The following is a 23,872-nucleotide window of genomic DNA, read 5'->3' as shown; positions in this document are numbered from 1 at the left end:
AAACGCTTAAAGAAGAGAATAAAGAATTTCCAGCAAAAATAATATAGATTTTCAATTTTCTATTTTTTCAGAATCTCTTCAACTAGCCAACCTAATGTGTATAATGTACTCCTGGTTTAGAATTAAAATGTTAAAATCAGAAAGTCCAGTAAAACTAACTATAAAATCCTATTTTTCCATTTCTACTGAACCTCTGCTTCCAAAACTAGCCAACCTTATGAGTATAATATACTCCTGGCATAAAAATAGATTGATAGAAACTGAAATAAGGAAATTCCAGTAAAAGTTACTGTGATCAGCATCTTTCAGTGAATCACAATATAAATTTGAATGCATTACTGTCAGAAAAGGGCTAAAAACTATATCTTTTTTAATAAATAAACAAATAATAATACAGGATAAACGTGATCGGAAAAAAATTATTTTATTTTAAATGATATCTTTTTACACAATATATTTTTCCATAATTGTCTTATCTTAACATTCTGAATGATTAGATGTACAGAAATAAGTTTACCTAGTAAGTTATGATTAAAATTTATACAAACTAAAAGATGTTCTCAAAATGATTAATTGAAATTTTTCATTTACAATTACGATATAATTATAATTATCATAATTACAATTATAATTAGGTGTATGCTCCATACTCCTAAAAATATAAAATAAGTAAAAGGAGGAGAAAACTCTTTGGTTTTTCATTGCTGAATTTAACAGCTTTTTTAACTATTATCAAAAAATATTTTATTTTCCTGTATTTCCTTAAGTAATTATATCACAACTTCTTTTGTATCCCTATTCAGATATATAATAATTTTTCAATATTTTCTTAAAGCTATTTCTTTAATAATACAAAAAAAAACATTAAATTAATTGTTCATTATCAACAAATCATTCTTAGTGTTGGGAAAAAATGTTGAGAAAACTCAAATACTATAAATTGTGTAAGAATAGGTAAGTTCTTGCCAGGAACACTAGTTAACAATAACTACAAAGAAATAAAAGCTTTTCATTGAACGTTTTGAAATTTCCATAATGGAGTTATCTGATTTGAACGTGAAATCGTATTCAACGTGTGTATTGTATCAATAATCAGTAGAAGATCAAGTAAAATTCTATTAGAATTAATTTGTGATAATCATTAAACGTTTAAACACGATTTACACTTGTAAATGTGCATAATATTCATAACAAAAACATTTCCTTTTTCGTGAGTGCTCCAAGCCAGATTCGTTCTCCGGTAAATGGTGGATCTAGAAGTTAATTGAAACAAATATTAGATTAGAATTATAAATATTAAATTAACAAATATTAATAACAGAAGGGCTGATTTTATTTTTATTACACGCTTGAAGAAGAAAATGGTCATCATAAAATGGTCTGTGACATCTATTAAATTCTAAACAATATTAATGCAAATTTAATGCAGTAAAATTCCTTAAAAGATATCAATTTTTATTAAAATTCAAATAAAACACAATCTTTTTCGAAGTTTCTAAATGGCCGAAATTTTGAGCTGTGAAGTACGAATGAAATGTTCGGTACTCGCAGATTAATGTACCTTTTGCCGTTTAATCAATCTTGTACTTAATTTTTTAAACTAAGTTTTTGTTAAGGAGTAGTTCTGCCGTAATTTAAGATGAACGTTCAATAGAAGAAATAATACTCTGTACATTTTTGCATTCACTTGTTGCACCTGAGAAGTGATCAATTATATGACCAAATAAAAACACAATATGTAACTGTGAGTGCATATGATCTTTGTATACTAGTACTCAAATTTTATTAGCACTTACCAATATCAAACCACGTTTCGTCATATTGACCTGCATCTTGTCTAGCTGATTTTAAAGCATTTCTTATTGCAAAAGTTACAGAACAGCTTAAACAGAAAGGTGGCTCGCCAGTTGCTTAAAATTAAAATAAAACAAAATACATTTAAAAAAAGTTGTTATTTCTGTTAATAACAATGGAATAAATTAGATAGATTTTATATATCAGAACCTCGGAGGTATTCAACACTATGTCACGTTTTTATTTTTCACAGGAGAGCAAATGAAAGATTTTTTGCGGTTTTTTCTTACTTATAAACCCACGAGGGTTATTTTTCTTAAATCTTTAGTGGATAATAAGTAATATAGATGCAAGTTAACATCCTATAACTCCACCTAAACGTTTGTAGAAAAAGCAACCTGAACGTCGAATTACTCTAGCCTGCCTAGATCTTGACTTCGCTACCATAAGTGCTGCTACAAGCAAAGCGTGGGAGTCCAGAGTTTTGGCTTGCCTATCCGTTGGTTGTGCCCAGTTTGAATAGATTCTTTAAAAAAAATAACGTAATTTTGACAGTAAACTGAAATTTGTTTTTCATATTTTAAATTACCATAACTTTTGAAAAACCTAACCGATTTCAAAAAATTTTTTTTGTTGTTTTTAGGAGTCAAATACTACAAAAATATGCAACAAAAAATATAACGTTCCATTTGAAAAACAAAAGTTGGATGCTGTATCTCGAGATACAGGGGTTTAAAAAAATGGGTCAATCACTGAAAATAAACTAGACTAAAAATGATTAAATACGTGTTTTTTATTTTTTCGAAATTTCCCGCCGTTAAAAAAAAAGTGGGTGGAGCATATAACTTTGGTCACCCTGTATATATATATATCATATATAAATTAAAGCGCAATATCTGAGGGCACTGGCCCACGGAGCTTTTTTGAGTGCACTGTCGGTCTTCGAATAATGATCTCATCACCGGACAGTGAGCTGTAAGAGGCTCCTAGGAAGAGAAAATCTGTGAGCCAGCAGCTGGATTCGAATTCGGGATCTCTGCGTCGGAATCCAGTATGCGTTGACCACTAAGGTAATTACTTCCCTAATAACACTAATTAGGTCAAAAATGTTTTTATAAAATAATATAAATGAAATTATGTATGATACATTACATGTATGATGATTGATGTATGACATATTATATAATTATGTATGACTAAAAAATTTCAAAGAATTACCTTTCGATCTGAGAACTCCAGTAGGATTGCGAGAATTCTTTCTCAGTGTAATCCTGAAGTCTATGGGTATATCTTTCACTCCAGGTGGTTTGTAATTCTAAATAGTAAAAATATATCAGTAGTAAATTTTTCGAAGTGAAAATCATCAACTGAGGAGATATACTGTGCTAAATTTGATACAAATTTAATTAACTCTAAAACATTTATGTTAAACATTTTCCAGGAAAATTTGACAAAGAGCTTTTCTGTACAGTTTTGTGACTACACATTATAATTATTATTTTTATTTTATCTTTTTGTTATTAGATAATTACCCATGTCCTGTTAGTGAGCAGAGCTCCAGTATCAGAACGATAAACAATTTCTTCACACGTGAAATAGCCAAGTCCCATAATAAATGCTCCTTCTACCTGACCAATGTCTATTTCTGGACTTAAACTTTGACCTGCATCTTCAATGATGTCCACTCGCCTGGTCTGAACAATTAAAAATTACGTATTCATATTTTTTTAAGATTCATTATTTCGCATGATTTTCTTAAAGCGAAGAATTAAAACTCACTTGGTACTGTCCGGTGAGTACATCAATTTCAACCTCTGTAACAACCACCCCGTATATTGGGTAATCCTTGACATCATCTCGATTTGAAAACCTGAAAAAAAATATATATATATTTTAGTGGGAAGAAGAGAATTCTATTTTAAGAGTAAACTAAGAAACTAACTTACATATAAGTGGAATTAAGATTTACATCACTTTTGTAGGCTTCGTTAATTATCTCTTTCCAAGTGGCTTTAGAACCCAACTGTTTTTTTATAGGGTCTAATCGTTTATTTAATTCTTCACAGCACATCTTCACGGCCTGAGATATTATTTTTACCACAATTATTCTGTATTTGGAAAATTAAAAATGCTAATATTATGAAATAAAAAAAATCGGCGCATACATAACAAATGGCTTCACTTCCCAAACTGCCTCCTGTACTTGTATTATTGGGTGCAGTTATGGTTGTGGTAGGCTTTATAGAAATAAGTTCTAAATCAATTTTTAAAATATGAGCAGCTACCTGAGCTACCTGCAATTCATAAAAACACTATACAGAGGCAAATAACTTCAAACAAGAAAATATTTTTAAGGGGGAAAAAATTATTTTATTAGAGCACAAACAACTTTTACATATATCTGCAACTAGTATACCAAGTTTTAAAAAAAATTATTAAGAGTATTTTCGAGATAAATACGAAAAATCAGTTCAGAAAAGTAGTACTTCAAGTTAATCAATTTTCTTCAATTATTTTTGAATTGTAACTAAATTGTGGCAATTACATTAATTATCAAATTTGAACTTTTTGTGATTTTCCGTTCAGATATAATAACAGACCACACACTGTATCAACATTTCCTCTTAGTAAAGAAATGCGAAAAAGGCGAGATATTTAAATAAGGAATCTTACTTTCGTATTCAAACCTTGGCCCATTTCAATTCCTCCATGAGATACAGCTACTGACCCATCCATTCCGAAAATGCTCACCATCCCGTACCATGCACCCCAATATTTAAAAGGATAATTCATAGGAACAAGAGTGATTCCTCTTTTTTTCCAACGGTTATTCTAAACATAAAAGATAGATTAAAAACTTAGAATCAAACTAAAGAACATGAATTTTAATTTCTTCTTTTACTTCAATAGAAAATCTTAGAAATAAAGTTACAATATGATAATGTACAAATATATAAACGGTATAAGTAACCATCAGAAAATTCTTGTTTTGCTACTCTATTTTGCTTTTCAATAATAGAATTGTTAAATTTTTATACCAAACAAAGACGCTATTAGGAACTTAAAATGCAAATATTTTTCTGGAACCTACCTGGTTAAACTGATTAACTTTTTTTTTGCGATTATCATAATCTGCCAGCTGTTTAACATCTTTAATCATCTGGGGGATTGGATTTCCTTCTTTTTTCATGTTAGCTAATCTTACATCAATTGGATCTTTGTTAACTACACTGGCAATATGTTCCATTATTGTTTCAATAATTGAAATACCTTCAGTTGAACCTACCGTCGAAATTTATGTAACAATGGAATTATTTATCACTAAATATTTTACTCAGTCACAAAGTAGTTAATTTTTAGTTTTTTAGATAAATCCCACAGTAGCACTTTAACTTGTTGTAGTGCCTTCTCTAGCTGAGATTTTCCACTTGAAACAATTTTCCCACATCAAAATCAAAATAATTTACTAAATTTATTAATTTTTATTCTATTCCAGGGGTTAAACTGCATTTTCACATGTATTTCAATTACTCCTGAGAAGTAATTTTATAACGATTAAAACATTTGCCGTGAGAGAACACTTACTAGAAATCGAAATGAATGGAATAGTAACAATTTGTTTCTTTTCTGCTTTCATATCTCAGATGAAGCTTACATCATTTTATTTTATGCATTATAAGTATAAGAATATACCAACCAGGCGATCTACACCATGTATTACTAGCTGAATCTGTAGTTACACCATATCCCTTCATATTCCAAGTACTAGGATTGTATGCATTAATAATATGAAGAAATGTATCTTGAATGGCAGGATCATTTGGACAATGGCCATCATCTTGGTATACATTAGCATTAAGATACTGAATTTCACCCAAATCATTTACTCCAACCTGCAACAAATGGACTCTAAATGAAGTGATTGTTTGGAATTTTATTTATAAGTGTTAAATTGAAAAATATAGATAGCTTGTTAGCTTTCAGCATTTGTAGCCACACTTAATATAGTTTTAGTAAGATCCACCTAAAATAATAAACTAAAATAACTATGGTAGTGGGCAGTTTGCATGATGTTTAACAACTAGATCACCACAACATATACGGGGAAACCTCTTACTAAGTAAGACCTTTAAAATTAATAAATAAATAAAATCTAAGATGGAACTAAAGATATCACCATGGGATACTAAACAAGCGATATCAATCATCAGAATGTTAAGTAAACAATGCGAACGCCGGAGTATACTCAGAAGGCTTCAGTGGAGAAGGAATGTAAGTGCTTTTTTTTGTCGAATTTTTGTTTAGCTGATGTGGGTCGCGCAGAAACTTCATTTTAATAATGTAGAGTTGCGATTATAAGATACAAAAAAGTATAGCGCTTCAATGAATACCGTGTGTTCGGAATGATGAGGCTGATCAAAGAGAGGACTGAAGTTGATCAACCTGAATTTCTGTCGTCCATGCACTCCTTCAAAAGAATAACCGCTGCATGTCTCCGATGAAGATTAAACTGTGTACTGTGCAAAAACCAAAGATAAGTGATGGCAGGCCTTGATTGATCCAGGTACGTGACTTTCTCCTAATCTCCATAAGGTTTACAAGCATTCGACTCCTCACTGTGAACGATTATTCCCAGGCTTAACTATACCGCATTTGGATAGTGATGTATCCATCCTGCATTCTTTGAGGAAGCAAAGCCACGACTTCAGACCAACTTGGCTCTTGGTTTTGGCTCTTGGAGGTGGAATATTACTTTAGGCGACGACTTCAGCAAAAAATCGAAATGATGCTGGAAAGCGTAGATTTTCACCAATTTCCCCCTTGAGTTTTGGCCAGGTACTTATGAGGTAAAGAGTAAATGCGAGACATGATGTGTATAGATGAGACTTAAAAACCCCCTTTATTGAGCATTTTACTCCATAGGCTTGAATAAGAAAACTTGATCCTTTAGTGTTTTAAATAATACATCAAACCAAGCATATCTTCATACCTCATAGTCACTGAAAACTGGAAATCTTTTTCCACACCATTCCATATTCGTCTCCAAGTTAAGCACTATGCGTACAGGACGTTGTAAAAGATGGGCAGCTAAAGCGCAAACAACTCCAACATGATTTGTTCTAGTTATTTTTGCTCCATAACCTCCTCCTAATCTTCTCACCTTCATGTTAATTCTTGAAATACAATTTTATGAAATTAGCAATATTTTTAATAAGAAATAAAAGAGATAGTAAACGTTATTCAATATTAAAAGAGGATAAACTATCTTTTTTAATAAGGCTATTTATTATTAAGCCTTTTTTTTTTTTTTAACTCAAATCTATTACTAAAACATAGTAATTAATTAAATCCATCACGTAAAGAACATTTAATTATTGTTATCAATTTTAGGTGGCATAACGTACGAGAACAGTAGCACTGGACTGTGTTCTCTTGTTAAACGAAAAGATTTCTAAAAAGAAAATATCTGAGAATTCTATTCCACTTTTAAAATTTCTATCACACATTAAAAAAATAAATAAAAATTTAAAAAAACAGTATGTGTATCCTCAAAAAAAAAAAGAATGAAAATAATATAAAGAGATTATTATGTATTTTATTTTATTACTTTTTTTTCAATATTTTATATTCTTGTTATTGGATCAGTTATCAGAATTGGATTTAGTTATCTAGCATCCTGCATTGCATCAATTCACAGAGTTTAATTCATTCATGAAATCTAAAAGCTTCTACTGTTCAAATATTTTTTACATTCGTTTAAGAAATGAAGTTATAGTTATCAGTCCTAAAGTTATGTGGAAGCCGTCGTACCTATGTTCTGGAATGTTCAGGGCGATACTGATGGCTTCTTGCACACCAGCAGGCCATTGTGAACATACAAATATATCTAAATTATCTTCAACAGGAACAGCTACACAGGTTTGGGTTTCCATTGTATAATGATACTGTGCTTTTAGATCCCATCTTCCCGTAAATTTATATTTAATATTACCTGTAAACAATTGAAAATTCATTCACAGAAATAAAACATATGAGAGTAGTTTTTGAAAACAATTAATTTGTTATAGATAAAATCTTTTGTAGTCGGAAACTACGGTCTTCAGTAAATGCTACGACTTCTTTTAAAGTTTATGAAAAATATATCTTTAACGCAATAAGCTATATATTTACTAAGTTCTATAGGAAAAGAAATAAAATAGCATTTTAATAAAACGCCTAAACTCCTTTCTTGAAAAATAAATAACTTAAGCAATCATTAATGCTTCTCGAATGTCGACTAATTTCTTGGCGATGAAAACAAAAGAGAAAATTTACTTTTGAGAGTTCGAGGGTGATATGTTCTTTTCTAAAGTAAATTTCAGTTGTGTAGCTTCTAAAAATAAATTGTTGAAAACGAATAATCATTACTTTGAGCGTTTCACTGCCGTTTCTTGGATCTGTTATTTATGTCAAGACCAAATCTTGTAAAAGACATTTGAAAATTACTTACAAATTTAAGTTTTACCAAAAACGTACTCTCGCATCGTATTCATATTAAAGAAACCACGCCTATTCCTTCATTGAATCCAAAATAATAAATTAATTTAATAAGATAAAATCTTTTATCGAATTAAATATTAAGATGATTTAGAAATTATTTCCTCTAAATACGTGATTAATAATAAATTACATTTGCGAATCATACCTTTTTTTTCTGTAGGAGTAATTGTTTCATATAGCTTGATTCTTTCTACAACATTATCATTTAAAATTTCTCTCACATTAATTAGAACTTTTTCTGAATTCGAGTAGTTTATTTTAACTTTGCTAGCAGCTTTAACTGCAAGAGCATGTGATTCGGCAACAATAACCCCTACAGCTTGGCCAGCATAATCTGTATCCTTTTCTACGAACACCTATGAACAAAATCTTAATTACAACATACTTAAAAATGCCCAGAAAAATGTGTAAATCAACTTTACCGGCTCATCTGCGACTGTAGATAGAAATCCCTTCCACACGAAAGTGTTTTTACCAGGGATATCTTTCGCAGAGAAAAATGTAATTACTCCAGGCAGTTTCTGCAGTTAAAGTATATATGATTAAAAAAAAAAGAATCTAGAATCATATCATTGTAAAAATTATTAATAATAAAAAAATTTAAAAAAACTAAATGTGTACTGCATTAAAAAAATTCAATATGTACCTACAAGTGCTTCAGAGGGATCAATATTTGTTATAGTACTACGAGCTCTATCGCAAAGTACGAGTTGGGCCCATAATTGTTCTGGGTAACTGGGAATATCATTAGTATACTCAGCTTCTCCTGTAGTAAAATTTATACTTTAACAATGTTATTTACTCATTTTTATTTATTTTTTTCTTAGAGTGGAAAAGTGGAAACCTGCACACTGAAGAACAGCTTCAATTTTTGGGATTGGTTTATTCAAAGGCCACAAATTCCTATCCGTATCAAATTCTTGATTTCCCGAAGATAACGGACGTTGTAGAAGGGCTCCACCACTCTTGTTTCTTTTATCAACAACTTCAGGGGAAATTGAAAGCACAAATTTGTAAAACAAAGACAAGGCGAGACCATGTCGGAATTTCGGACTAGCGTCAGGGAGGACATGGTCAGGCTTTATTTCTGCATCTAGAGTTTTCAAAGCACCATTTAAAGAATTATTATCCAGTAGTCTTTTCCCAAAAAGAAATTCTTCAGTGTTATTGGCATGTAACTAAAACAATGTAAATATATTTACTAAAAACAAAAAATTCGAATTTTCATGATATAGAAAAATAGTAATTCTAAAAATAGGCACGTAATGTACCAATCGTTAAAGTTTTTAAAATTTATTTTAAATATTCTAATCAGAACAGAATTTCTGAAACGAGAAAACACTGACCGTAGACATTGATAATGCTTCGGGCGCCAATTATTACAATTATTACACTCTCAATGACTAAATTATTATAACTTATATTTACATTTATTTATATTATATATATTTATATTTACTCACAAATTTTGGATTGATACCACCAAACAATATTGTCGGTTTTTCCAGAACAGTATAAGAGTTTTGTTTATCCACTTTAAACAAAAAGCCAGCATTGACATAAGCATGAGCATTTTGAGCTCGTGGCATAATCTGAGGAAAATTAAAATGTTATTTATGTTAAGAATAACAAAAAAAAAACTCTTTTAGGTTCATATAAAAATCAAGTACGAAGTGAAAAATGGCAAATGAAAATTGGGCCCATTTCATTTATCCCACAATCGCGTTAACAGCATTATGTGATGTTCACATTTGTTATGGGAAAGAATTGAATGAATCATTTTAAAAGATGAACGACAAGAAAAAAAATTATTACAAATTGCAAATTACAGCACTTCAAAGAATAGTGTTACGTCCTTTTCAAAGTTTGTATTAAATAAAAACCACAAAGTAATCTAAAAAACTAATTTTTATTAAATTGTCAATTTATTGATCCTACTTTCAGTTTCACTGAAACCGCACTAAGAATCTGAGACTGGTAGAAGTTAGAAATGAAATGTAGGAATTTACCGCGGCAACGGAGCCGTTTATACGGGTACCATGTATAAGAGAGAAATCGCCACCACGATCGTGTCTTCACACAATGCCGCACACCAGCCTGCTGGATGTGTGAAATAGATGTTAATAGGAAACACATATTCCTCACAAATACCTTGTAAGATCTTGTAATGTAAACATTATTATCCAGCACAGGGAGTATCACTTTAACTATCAGTTTTTTGTACATATCTATGCTTAAATATTCCAAAAGGCTCATCGTGTGATCAATTCCACTTCCATCCGCTAAAATATAAATAAAATATAAATTTATTGAACAGATAAGAAACCCAATTTATTAATAATACTAATAAATATAAAACTTAATATTTATTAAGCATACTTAAATTAAATATACTTCAATTTAATAACTTCTTTGTTTTTCATATCTCCAAAAGTAATGTAATAAATCTCACCAAGTTGAAATAATGTTATACAAAAATTTTAAGATTTATTATGTTATTTGCATACCAATTAGAAGTTTGGATCCCACCATTTCCAAAAACAGAAAGAGATCAGAAGGAAAATCTTTATTTTCATGTTTCAATGCAAGATTTCCAGCAAATGTACCAACCTGTTCAAACAATTAAATTAAATAATAAATAGCTAAAAATTCGTGGAAGCACAGCTTTGTCTTTTAAACATCATTTGAAATGATTCTTATGAATGTAACTTTACTTGATACTTAAAATTCTTTACGGTATATGTTTTTAAGCATTAAACATAACAATGAAATAGAAAAATAACATTCCTTTGGAAAGCTATGCATTTTGTGCCTTCAACTACACTTCAGAAAAATCTACAGAAAAGTCCATAAAAAATCATAAGAAACCGTAAAGGTAAACTTATGTGGTTTTAGTTAAGTCAAGCCCGATATTTTCATTTCTAGAAAACAATAAACTTAAATCAAACTGTTCAAAATGGCCAGTATCATTCACTAGCTTTTGCCAATATCTCAAACAACTTTTTTTTATTAATTACAAACTTTGTTTAGAAAAACTCAAATTACAATAAAGAATTTTCGGAGCCTTATTTAAATGATTCATTATTATTAGAAACTTACATTTCTGACAGGAACATTAGCAATGAGATCAATATGATCAGCAAGTGTCTTGCAATAAGCGAATTTAGCTGGTTGCTCCTGAGAAAGCTTGGAAAATAATTCCATGGCTTCTGTTAGATTGATGTTAGCACCCAATACAATACCATCTGAATTAACTTCATATCCGTGTAATTCTGGAACTCCATTTATATCAATGTAAACTTCTGGTTCTTTTTTGATGCGATAAACTCCTAAAAAATTAAAATTGTATCAATTCATTTTTCTTCAGTACCGCTCTTCACTGAAGGCTTTGTTTATTTTGATATTTTAAAGTTTCAGAATTTCAGATTTCAAGTATGCAAGTTCTTTACGATATAATAAGCTATTTAAAAACCTCCCACATCCCTCCTTAATAAAAAAAAGCTGAAGTCAATAGCCGAAAAATTAGTTAAATTCATCAGATATTCTGTCAGAGCAAAGATACTTGTGATAGTGACACACATGCTTCCAAAACACTTAGCAATTACGTAAAACGCTGTTTTTTAATACATAATTCTACAAACTCCATTTAATCAACACAACTTTGAAAAATTCAACTTACCTTGTCCATTATTGCCAGCAATGTAACGAGAAGACTTCGATCCAATCATATCCATAATTTCAAAAATTTCTTTGACAGATTCTGGGCGATACCAACGTGATCCATCTTTAAGAACAAAAGCCAATGATTGTGCTAGCGGCGTTAAATCATTTTGCAAGTAAACACCGCAAGTTAGTGAACAACTCTCTCCATTACAGCTTTTTCCATTTTTAGGGCAGACCGTGTCCTAAAACAAAATTAATTTTAATAAATCTTATAAAACAGATTTTCAGTTCTTTTTTGTGGTTTTAAAAGTTAATAAAATTTAGATCCAACTGACAGAGAAAATCTATCGTAGAAGAATGTTAATGAAATGTTCGCCAAAGAAATCCTACCTCAATGTCTGTTAATTTTAGTACCAATTTGTCAGGAGCATCACTCGCTAAAGATTTAAAGGCGTCCAAAATAGGTCTGTAACCTGTGCAACGACAAATGTTACCACCAAACGAATTCTCCACGTCTACCATTGTTATTTGTGGATTATGTTCAAGTAAGCTGCAACAAAAGCATTAATAGTTCTTGTTTTTTTTCCCTTTTAGTCAAAAATACGAGGAATGACAATATTAACGATACGTACTAAAGAATAAGTTTAACGGAGTGATGATATTAAATGTGGATCAAATTGAAGACCTAATCATTATTTAATGAAAATAATGAATGGTATCAACGAATAATTAACGATTGTTCAAGGAATTATTTCTAATGGACAACCCTTATACAACTGTCCTACCGGACAGTTTTAATACAATTACTTAGATTCCTAATGAACTTTACAAAAAATCAAATTATACTATCTACAGTTAAAATGTATTGGCTGGGTTTTTATTCTTAGTAATACAGCGGCGTAACAAGGCGAAAAAGTCTCACTGGTGTGGTGAGATAATTTTTCGCTTCAGGGACAGTGGTCTTAAATTGTTACTTTCTCTATTTGGATAGAGACCATGCAATAACATTCCATAATAGTTTAATGGTGTAATGTTTTAAAGGAGTTAATTTCAACCAGAGACATAAAAAATTAAATAATAAATAGGTATTTATTTTATTTTAAACATGTACGCTTATTATATATCACTAAATGTGCACTGGTTTAGAAGAGAAAACCTATAATGCTCCTCTACTTGTGATTGGAATTTTATTATTTTCATATTAGCTCTATTTAATTATCTTAGTTTCAAACCTGTTCATATTCATAACCATTCCAGGAGAACAATATCCACATTGTGAGCCATTGGCGGCAGCTAATCTTTTCTGTATTTTATGATAGCCAGCCTTCTTATTTCCCAAACCTTCAATAGTGGTAATAGCCCAACCATGACAAGAGAATACTGGCACCATGCACTATGAAGATAAGATTATAGTATAATTATGGCTAATGTTGTTCTTTGATCACTATAGCTTATATATTATAGCTTAAATATTATCTCTAACATTCTCTTAATATATGGAGTCACAAATTATTAGGGAATAGAGCCTAAAACCATAAAGTATTCATAGGAAAGATTCAGTATCAAAATAACATACGAACCGAATTTACAGCGTAGAACACAGGTTTCTTGTGAGTAGGATGTATAAATTTTACCGATACTACGCAAATCCCACAACCACCTTCTAAACACATAAATTTTGTGCCTTTTAAATGAGCGTACTCACGTATAAAATCGTTTAACGTGGTATTAGCAGGAACTTCATTGGAAGCTAAAAATTAGAAATATACAGGGTATAAGAAAATAGAACTAACATGCAAATTATAGAACATAATTTGGATTGCTTTATTGCCTGTTTATCCTCATAAAATATCGCAAATCTACTAAAAAGTAAAAAAATTTATATTCACCAAAACAATGAGAAAACTTGCAATAAAAAATATGTAAATCAAAAAATCAAAACATGCGACCTACGACCTGTTGATAAAATCAGCAGTCATTATATTATTTAACAATTTTCAATGTCTAGGCAAGTTGCACTTCTAATGATAGTAATGATAATGATGGTTTAGTTTTCGACCGTTGTTGAAACATGGGAAATATTGAGGAGAGGTCCATAAAATTGTTTTTGTAGGCAGATTTATTTTTTTAAACCAACGTTTCGAAATCCTTCGATTAAATTTGGAGACACATGTTTCTGTTTTGCATAATTATACACTTCTCATTACAGAATCATACATCATGATGGATCAGTACTGCCGATCTTGATATTTTTTAAGGCCTAATGCGAAACATAAGTGTAGATATACAAATGAAAAAATTACCGAGCTTCACAAAATGTTTGAGAGAAATTTTGGGATGATTAAATAGTTTAATTAGATTAAGCTACTAACCCATTAAGAGTCGTAATGAGAGAATTAAAGTTATTGTTGCGGAATCACATTGCTAGTGAAGAACGAAATTATAAATGAAACTCTAAACATTAGGTAAGCAAGGCAATGAAAAAATGACAAGACAGGATTTGAAAATAAGTAGTACCTCTGTATGATTTTCCATTTATGGTAAATTCTGCTTCCCTCCCATCCTCCCTGCAATAAGAAATTTATGAATTAGTAGTTACCACAAAGTATTTTTTCTTTTTTTTAATCTTCTTGTTTAGTTATATAGGATGATTTTTTTAATATTTTTGCAACAATAAGGCTCAATTTGATAAAGAAGTTTGATTGGTATATTTCTTAAATCTTACGTCTGCTATATGTTAACTTCAACATAAGATTGTGTTATATTGGTTGATGGTAAGCTGTATTAATTGAGTATTCAGAAACCTAGTCGAAAATAGCGTAAAATCCCCCAATTTATTTGCAAATTAAGAAAAGATATCTGTAATGTAAAGTGAGTAATGTTACTTTACATTAATAAAGTACTATTTGAATATTGAAGAAAACAAATACACATAATCATAAACTTACAAAAATTTTAGCTTGAACGCAAAAAACAAAGCACAGAAAACTGTACACGAATAAGTAAGATGATAGTGTAGCTTCTTGTAGTGTAACTAACTAAATTTTACATCAAAGAAAAATACAAAATTTGAAAATTCTTATAATATAACCTTATATATACATATATATAATACTTTAATAACCTTATATTCTTATATATAATACTACTCATTAAAAAAAGGAAAAATGAGAATAGTTAGAACAAGCGTGCAATGTACAAGTAAAATATAAAATTTTCTATTAGCTTTAAAACATTTTAAAGGTCATCTATTATTACAGAAACAGAAAACCTCTAAAATCAGTTTCTTCGGAAGAAAAAAACCTATATTGTTAATTCCATAAGCAATCGGATTACAGGCTAATGAAAATTATTGGGACGGAACAATAAAAACTAAAAAAATTATTTAGTAAAAAGAACTGCTAGCTAAACCAAATTTCTTCAATTCGATTTTCACTTATCTGCTTCATTCTATTAGTTATAACATTAATTCCATTTTTGAAGCAAAATAAACTAATTTGATAAAGTCAACCAAAAAGGAATAATTAAGACATACTCACTGGACTTTTAGAGGAGTCATTTGATAATACATTCATGTATAAATCTGCAATAAATTCGTAATTATACAGATTCGTAATTAATGAGGCCGCAATTGACAGATGATACTTTAAAACTTAACCCCAACTCTTTTTCCAAATACATAAAAAAAAAAATGTCTATTCAAATGATTCTAATAAAAGTTATAGATCTACCGAGTATCAATGTTTAATATTTATATTAAGTTAAATATGTAATGAGTATCAATAATATCCTTTAAGCCGTTTACAAAATAACCTATTCACTTACAGTTAATAGATTTTACCAAAAACTTATCACTTAATATTGTCGCTTTAGGTGGCGCCTTAACCAACTATTAAATTTGAACTTTCCGCAATTTCCTGTATGAGCTGACTACACACATGTACAGACCATTCAGTAAAAGCCATTTTTTCGGACTCACGAAAACAACTCAAAATAGGTATTTCCTAGAAAATTATTTTATAAACAAATTTGAGAATTAAATCTTAAAAATTATGCCACAGACCCATGATTTCAGATGTTGATGTACCTTAATTTGCATAAAAATAAGTATAATTATGAAAAATGAAATTACAAAACATATTTCAATATTTATAACTGGCAAGTTCTTGTAGTCTTTTTAAATTCAACACTCAACAATTGCTAGTGACTATTACTTAAAGAGCAAACTAAATAAAATTAAGGCCTAAAATGCCCCTTGATATATCAATACTGAGGGTATTTGAAATTACTATAACTCAAACCGCCTTGATGGAATCTCAAAAAAACTAGACTTATTTCGCGTTATTTGAAAGGAAACGAAAAAGTTTATTTTAAAGAATATAAAAGATTTATCAATAATAAATAAATACCAATCACATACTAGATTCACAGTTACTTTAACACTACTTGTCAGTTCCTAATTAAGATAAACTATTTATTTTGATCGTAGTTTTCCTCTTATGAACCTCACTTTATTTTTTTAAGGCGCGTCAACATCTGAGAATATTGACGCGAGATTTTTTCAGTGCACTGCCGGCATCCGGACAGAATTGTCTCGTTACACACATCAGTCCATGACCGAAAAGTGAGCTGTAAGAGGCTCCTAAGAAAAGAAATTCTAAGGGCCAGCAGCTGGATTCGAACCCGTTATATCCGCTTTTGAAGCCAGTCTACGCTAAAAACTCAGTTTATCCCTTCCCTACCTCTCTTTAATGATTTTTTTCTTTTACAAGTAAACGAAGTATACCAAATTGTCAAATATTTAGTGATTATTTTGGGAAGACTACTTTGCATTTTATTATAATTTTCTATTACCAGGGAGGCTTTGCTTACACTCTTTATGATTAAAATATGTATATTTTTATTTCCATTTAATTGATATTATTAGTCTGATGAGTGTTTGAGACATCTGAGAATATTGGCTAGATATTTTTTAAGCAAAACATAGATACTTATTTCCTTGTAGTGTTAATATGCATGAAATAAAAATGCTATAACGTAAAATTGATCATATTCTTATATGAATGAATTTAATGAATTAAAAAGGTTAACATGATTGCATCACACCATGTGATTAATTTATTTCATTTTTAGATTCGAACAAGACTTTTTTCGTTTTATTAGGGGGACGAATTCTTGTTTTTACAAATCCTGTTCCAAAACCCTATAGTACCTAATTACAGAACTGGAATTTATTAAGTTATTGAAATTCTGAATTACACCTCTTTTCACAAAAAGTGAAAAATTATATAATAAAAGTTTAATACCAATATTTTTTTAATGGACAAAGGTATTGATGGGTATACCCTTAGTATCTACATATGTTATCACAATATCTTAACATGATAAAGCTAAAATATTATTGCCCCTTGAACTTGTCTGGTAATCACTCGTCCAAAAATTATCTTTTGTCTACAATTCTTTAAATGTCTGTTCCCACGACTAAAAAGGATTCACTCTTACTGTTATTTTTATCAGACGTCTGCATTGAGAGCGATTAATGGCCTACTTTCTATTCGGTTATATTGTATTATGTCCTCTTTTATCAATTTTTGTTTTTTCTTTTCTTCTTTTTTGGGAAACTTGGAAACTTAGCTCATATTTCTAGAAAGAAATCTAGAAGTAAAATTGAAATTTTAAAATAGATCCATTTTATGAGATTTTATAAGATATACATATGTATACGTACACTTAATGTAGCAGGCAATGCCTATTTTTTCGATCGGGCTTTACGCATAACTTTCATATAGTAAAAGTAAAGTAATTGCCTATTTTTTCAGGTAGGCTTTACGTCCAACTACCAATTAGGTGTCGTGGACGGAGGCGACTAGCAAACATACTTTACTGTAAATTTCGTTTATTAACCAAAGCCTAAGACCGTGAATCGAACCCAGTACCACAATACATATTAGCTTTACAGGTCTCGCCTCTAACCGCTCGGATATCGTATTTCGTCATTCAGTCGTATACTTATCCTTATCGTATACTTCCATACAGTTCCCATATACGAAGAAGGATATTAAATATATAAGTTATAGAAAAAAAAATACAAATTTTCATTATGTATAACTTATTCAAACTCTAAACTTAACCAGGCATTTTACATTTCTGTCTCAATCGTCAAATTTGCTTAAAATATTAATGAGTCCATGGAATGATAATCACAATTATTCCGTACGATATTTAATTACTTTCATTAAAGCCTTAATAATATTGTTAATACGTAATTTTCAAAAGAGCAACGATGTTTGTATCTGATATTAAGCTACGGAGTTATTGAACAGAAAGTACGTGGCCGCAGGTTGGGCTTTTAAGATAAGATTAAGTTCTCGTCAATGCTTAGTATTTAATAATACAATATTTAATCATATGTAACTTAATCCACAGGTGATAAACTCTGTAAAAGTAAAAACAATTTGTTATTCGTTCAATAGATCAGTACGTTAGTTTACGTTGCTACACAAAAATGTAGATAATACCTTCAATGCAATCTTGATATTACGAAACTGACGAATTACAATAATTATTGTTTATATATCAATCAGGATGGAAAGCGAATCTGCTTTGACGACGCAATATGAAGATAGTGAGGAGCTAGGAGAAAAAGAAATTACTACGGATGCGGAAAAAAGCCACACAACTGGAACTGATACAAGCTCCAAATTAGATGACAGTGAATCGTTTAACTTACGTGGCATTATGCTGCAACCTGATGCATTTGGGGAAGGCAGACCTTCTTCGATATCGGTAGATTACAGAAGACCAAAGAAAATGATAGGATATCTATCGAAACAAAGATTTGGTAAATTTGGTAAAGACGTAGAAACTAAACAACCGTATCCTTATCTGCTTGATTTAAGAAGTTTATATTTGACTGAACTCACAAACGTCGAACAGTATAAACACATTACATACTTGGACTTAACTTACAATAAAATCACAAATGAAGGTCTAGATATTCTACCACAATTAGTTCATCTTCTAACATTAATTTTAGATCACAATAAGGTTAAATCCATGACGTTACCAATAATGAAAAACTTAATGTATTTAAGTTTAAATAAAAATTTATTAACTACAATGAGCAGTATCAATCAACCAAATTTACAATTTCTGTTTTTAAATGAAAACCGAATCAGATTTGTAAGATTTGTTGATACTGCACCAAAATTACATACACTCTCTATAAGTCATTGCCGTCTGAATTCAATGTCAGCACATTATGCACAGTCTTTGGAAAAGCTTTTCCTTTCTTACAACAATATTAGTAGTATAGAAGGACTTGATGGTTTGGTAAACCTGAAGTGGTTACATTTAAGAGGAAATAAAATTAAAAAACTGACAGGATTTAATGAAGAATTATCAAAGTTATATTATGTTAATTTGAGAGATAACGAAATAGCTGAAGAACAACAACTGAAACAATTAAAAATATTACCTTTATTAAGAATACTGATTCTAATTGGAAATCCAATTAATGATGGAGAAGAAATTCGCCAAATGGTGTTACTAAATTCACCTAATATGAGAAGGATAAATAAATATTTGGTGGAAGAAGAAGAAGCGGAGAATGCAAAAAAAAAAATGGAAGAAGCAGATGAAGAAGAACAGGAAGAGACAAAATTAAGTTCTTTAAGCGAAGGAAGCGCTTGAGACCAATGCTATTTTGTTGGTTACACTACAGTTAAAGATCATAACAAAAAAAAAAATCAAGATTTTTTTTTTTTTCAATTAATAGTTTTAATTTTGTTTAATTCCCTGGATGATTCAATGGGGGATTCTAAGGCTCAACATTATTGCCAAAAATCATTTTTGAATTTTGACAAATTCGGTTTGCAAAATATATGAAAAGCTATTTGACGCAACCGAAATATTGTCAGAAACATATAACTTTTATTTTTTACGTTTAGGGTTAAGAAAAACTACAATTTTGTACTTTAATAATAGAAAAATTTCAATAGTTTTTACTCTTAAATATTTCCCTCAATTTTATTCTGGATAAAACATTTTAATATACACTATTTACTAAGTAAATAATTTTTCCATATCAATTTTTAACCGAAATATGCGTATTGAGGTCTCAAAAAAAAAAATCCGTTTTAGGAAAACGAGGTATGTGTGCCGTGTGTACGTGTGATGTAAAAATTCTATTTCAAAAAAGAAAAATCGCAGGGGCTCAGACTTTATATTTCGTTTGAATATCTTATCTTTACGTTGTACATTTCGTTTATTTCTTTTATTCTCTGTATTGAGATTTTCGGAAACTCAAATTTTACACTAATATTTTTCCATCAAATTAAAATTAGCTACTTGAATTATTACTCTCACTTATTAGTTCGTAATCATAATTTCTACAAATCAAAAACCAACAAATTGTAAAATATGACTTTATATTTGTAAGTAAATATTTACAAAAATAAAATCAGCGTTTGAAGAAAGTGGATATCGACTTTGAAAATCATCGCTTAAATAATAAGTTCAACAGGACAAAGTTCATCATATTAAGTGAAGTGAGATAAGAAAGGTAAAGTCAAACTTCCAGGGCCTACCTGTAAATGTAAAACGTGCAATATTCAATTTTTTCCTCTTGAAAGATCTCATATTAACCCCAATTTTTTGTAACAAATGTTATGAAGAAATATTTTTAAAATCTGTAGACATTCATTGTATTGAAATTGAAATATAAAAAAATCGAACTCTCAAGAAGATAAATAAACCATTTAAAAGAACTTTATTCCTGAAAACTGGTTCAATAAGCAATTATATTTAAGTATAATTGCAGGGGCTTCCAGTGGAGGTTGCAAAGGACGTATGAAACCCACTTAACTTTCTCTAACTAAAATTTCGAGGCTCTAATATACATGTTCTACATCGTTAGAATTCTGGAAAATATTTTTTCAATAACATTAAACATTAAGTCAAATTATATTCATAACAGAAAGGAAAGTTACGCAGTCCCTTTCCTCTGAATTGCCAAAAATTCTGACTAAAGAAACGATTCATCAAAATATTCAATCCAAGAGTATAGTGTGTATATGTATGTATATGAGAAAAACTAAGAAGCTATTTTCAATAAAATATCAGAAAAGAGAAAAACACCTTCTTCAACAATGGTAGTCTCGATGAAGAATTTTCTCCACAGTCCGAACATATTAACCATAATAGAGACCATAAACTAAAGAAAAATATTCCAAAACCAAGAACCATACATTTCAGAACCGCTGAAAAGCAGATTACAGAGCATTTATCGACAAAAATAAGAGAAAATAAAAATTTGTTCTTGAAATGGAATGAATTTTTTTTTACCACCCAAAATGAAAAAGTTTATAGATATTCAAATCACATAAACGTCGTCACATCAATGCTTAAGTGTTCCTTAAATTAGATATATATGCCTTAACTCTGATTAAAATTTAGTCTGTTATTCCAATTTACATTCATATGTTAAGAATTATAAAAGTTTCTTATACAACTTACAAATGGTAATAAACAGGCGACATTCTTGCTACTATATCAATATCTGTGGTTATTTAGTTATGCACTACTCATTGAGACTACACTGAATTCTACTGATCGAACGATCTGATCACTCTTTAGAAAGGACAGAGCATTATCCCCACTCAACTTGCTTCCATCTCTTTACAATATATTCCTTTCAGAATTAGTTGACCACAACGAATTACTTGGTGGAAATTACGTTTTATTTAAAATTAATGTTACAAACTTTATTACATGAAATTAAAATTATACCTTAAATTATCAAAATTGTTTAAAAAAAATTAAAATTTTGATTACTGTCTATTTAATATGCTAACAAAATTATTAAGACGGAAATATATTTTTTCTGGATTGCTAATTTTTTTAACTGATGAAATTAATAGTTGATGGAATGCTATTGCATTGGTTTTCTTCATATTTGGCCAGCAAACTTCTATCTTCTCAATCATGTAAATAATCCACTTTCTAGTGTGTTTCAAGGCTATCATCTTTGTCCGCAACTAATAATCATCTTCATTAATTGTTCACTTCCTTTTGTTAGCTGATTATTAATCATGTTAAATTAAAACAATCTTAAAATAATGAAATCACCTTATGATCAAAACACTTTATATTACTTTTTTTTTTATTTAAGGCGCATTAACTTTATTGTGACGTCATTTGCGCCTGTATAGAACTAATATTGTTAATTGATACCTACAGAACAATAAGAATTAGAAGAAAATTGGCTGACCGGAATGTGCCATTTTACTGAATACATTTTTCAGTGTTTGGAGATTTTGTTTACAAAGGATGATTTTATTCAAACTAACATAGTGATGAAAAACATGTACATATATCTACAAAAATTCAAGAAGAGATTGAAGTCCTAGAACCACTTGAAAATAAAATGATTTTTTACATTAGATTTTTATACACAAATAGTTACAAGTTTTAGGCCAGACTTTTTTTAATAAAACATTTATTATTGTCAATATAACACAATAAATCAAGGAATTCTTTTGAGTTAATTGGATGTATCCTTACAGAAAATAAAATAATAAATTATAAGTAGGTCCTGTGTGCAATTTAAATATATTAGGTATATTCATTAATTTAAAAAATCACATTTCATCTTCATCTGTATTTCTCTTATTCTGATAATTAAAATTGTAATGGACAAATTTAAAAGTATTTCTTTTTTTTCTTCTTCTTTGCATAAATAATAACAATTGAGTATGAGGAATACGATGTAATCATTAATTCTTAGAATAAAAAGAACTTATTGTGGGACAACTTGTATTTTTACCTTTTATATCTATTTTAATTAAAAGTTTAAGTTTTCCAAAATGTGGTCACAATTTTTTTAATAGTTTTTTTCAATCAAACTAGGTAAATTTGAAATTTTTCTTTGAAGCTATATTCCTAAAACACATTAAAAATTAGTTAAATTTAATCTCATATATAGAAAGGCATTTCTCTAAGTTAATTAAAACTAACTTGTACGTTTACACAAAAATTTAAAATTCTTATTGAAATTTTCAAATATTGTAATGTATTAAAAAACAAAAATAAAAAAACTAATACAGATATGAAAAAGTCTATTGAGTATTATTTTTCAAACTGTATAACATTTTTATAAAAGTTTGCGGTGAATTTGCCAGAATATTCACAATAAAAACATTTCCTTTTTTGTGAGTGCACCCAACCATATTCGCTCACCAGTAAATGGTGGATCTAGAAATTAATAATAAATATCAGTTTTTCAGTACAAGTAAAAAAAGAAGTATTTTCTTTACAATTGTTACTTCCCAGAAAAGTTATACTTTTCTAAGATTAGCTCGTTCTGAACTACCGAATTAGTTGACATCAAAAACTAATTACCTAATCAATTTTTTGATAATGAGATAAGCTAACCCATTCCTTCAAATCACCACTAAAGATTTCATTTCATTGATCCGCACTATTTTATTTCTATTGTCATCCACTAGAAAAAATTACTTGACTTTAATGTAATAAATAACCTGCAAATCTCTTCATCAGAAGTTCGTTAATTTGGCCCTTGTTATAAAAGTTTTAACTTGCAGCATCTTATTTCAAAGCGAAAGTATATATGTATATTGTTTTACCATATGAAATTAAACGATTTATCATAAATTAGTACTTTTTTTGTCAAAATATAAACAAAACGTCAAGAAATTTGAATAACTATAAGTATTACTAATGTTTCTTAAAATATTTTTTACTTTTTTATTGACAAATTCATATCAATTGATGTTTTAATTTTTTGATAATTTCCTGAATGCAAGCTTACGCCAAGTTTAAGAAAAATATAATTTTTTTTTTTCATTTTTCATTT

General features: G+C 29.4%; 3 protein-coding genes across 11 annotated transcripts in view; 1 reads left to right on the top strand and 2 right to left on the bottom strand.

Annotated features, from left to right (window-relative positions):
• Positions 1 to 399: 399 nt before the first annotated feature.
• LOC141452544 (uncharacterized) lies at positions 400 to 21,636 on the bottom strand. 5 transcript variants are annotated; one of them, XM_074124817.1, is made up of 26 exons: positions 21,514 to 21,636; positions 14,515 to 14,564; positions 13,578 to 13,747; positions 13,230 to 13,390; positions 12,388 to 12,547; positions 12,014 to 12,239; positions 11,434 to 11,663; positions 10,842 to 10,944; positions 10,486 to 10,616; positions 9,798 to 9,926; positions 9,179 to 9,512; positions 8,985 to 9,100; positions 8,757 to 8,855; positions 8,480 to 8,690; positions 7,606 to 7,786; positions 6,785 to 6,968; positions 5,492 to 5,687; positions 4,886 to 5,076; positions 4,468 to 4,626; positions 3,960 to 4,088; positions 3,741 to 3,874; positions 3,574 to 3,664; positions 3,327 to 3,488; positions 3,013 to 3,109; positions 1,797 to 1,910; positions 400 to 1,253 (listed from the first exon to the last, which is right to left on the bottom strand). In XM_074124817.1, the coding sequence occupies exons 1-26, from the start codon at positions 21,534 to 21,536 to the stop codon at positions 1,186 to 1,188; spliced, it is 3,849 nt and encodes a 1,282-aa protein (XP_073980918.1). In that variant the 5' UTR covers positions 21,537 to 21,636; the 3' UTR covers positions 400 to 1,185. The 5 variants fall into 5 exon arrangements, 4 of the variants coding, with proteins under 4 accessions (XP_073980918.1, XP_073980917.1, XP_073980919.1 ...); XM_074124816.1 differs by lacking the exon at positions 21,514 to 21,636 and adding an exon at positions 15,537 to 15,641; XM_074124818.1 differs by lacking the exon at positions 13,578 to 13,747.
• On the top strand, positions 18,430 to 22,122 carry LOC141452546 (leucine-rich repeat-containing protein 23-like). Its single transcript, XM_074124822.1, has one exon. It carries the CDS (start codon positions 18,583 to 18,585, stop codon positions 19,687 to 19,689), a length of 1,107 nt encoding a protein of 368 aa, XP_073980923.1. The 5' UTR covers positions 18,430 to 18,582; the 3' UTR covers positions 19,690 to 22,122.
• The window catches only part of LOC141452543 (uncharacterized), a 26,192-nt gene continuing 24,438 nt past the window's right edge, over positions 22,119 to 23,872 (bottom strand). For 3 of the 5 annotated variants that reach the window (XR_012457447.1, XM_074124811.1, XM_074124815.1), the window contains one exon: positions 22,119 to 23,250. Coding sequence is in view for 4 of the 5 variants with exons in the window: in XM_074124811.1 (XP_073980912.1) it covers positions 23,183 to 23,250 (68 nt within the window). In the remaining variant the exon portion in view is untranslated. Of the gene's footprint in view, positions 23,501 to 23,872 lie in introns of all 5 variants that reach the window. The other 2 variants (XM_074124813.1, XM_074124812.1) reach the window with 2 other exon arrangements.

Source organism: Rhodnius prolixus, unplaced genomic scaffold (genome assembly GCF_049639745.1).
Source record: "Rhodnius prolixus isolate KJV_2025 unplaced genomic scaffold, Rpr scaffold_3, whole genome shotgun sequence".
NCBI classification, from domain to species: domain Eukaryota; kingdom Metazoa; phylum Arthropoda; class Insecta; order Hemiptera; family Reduviidae; genus Rhodnius; species Rhodnius prolixus.
The sequence above is the reverse complement of the archived record's forward strand: the minus strand, read 5'-3'. Positions and strand labels throughout refer to the sequence as shown.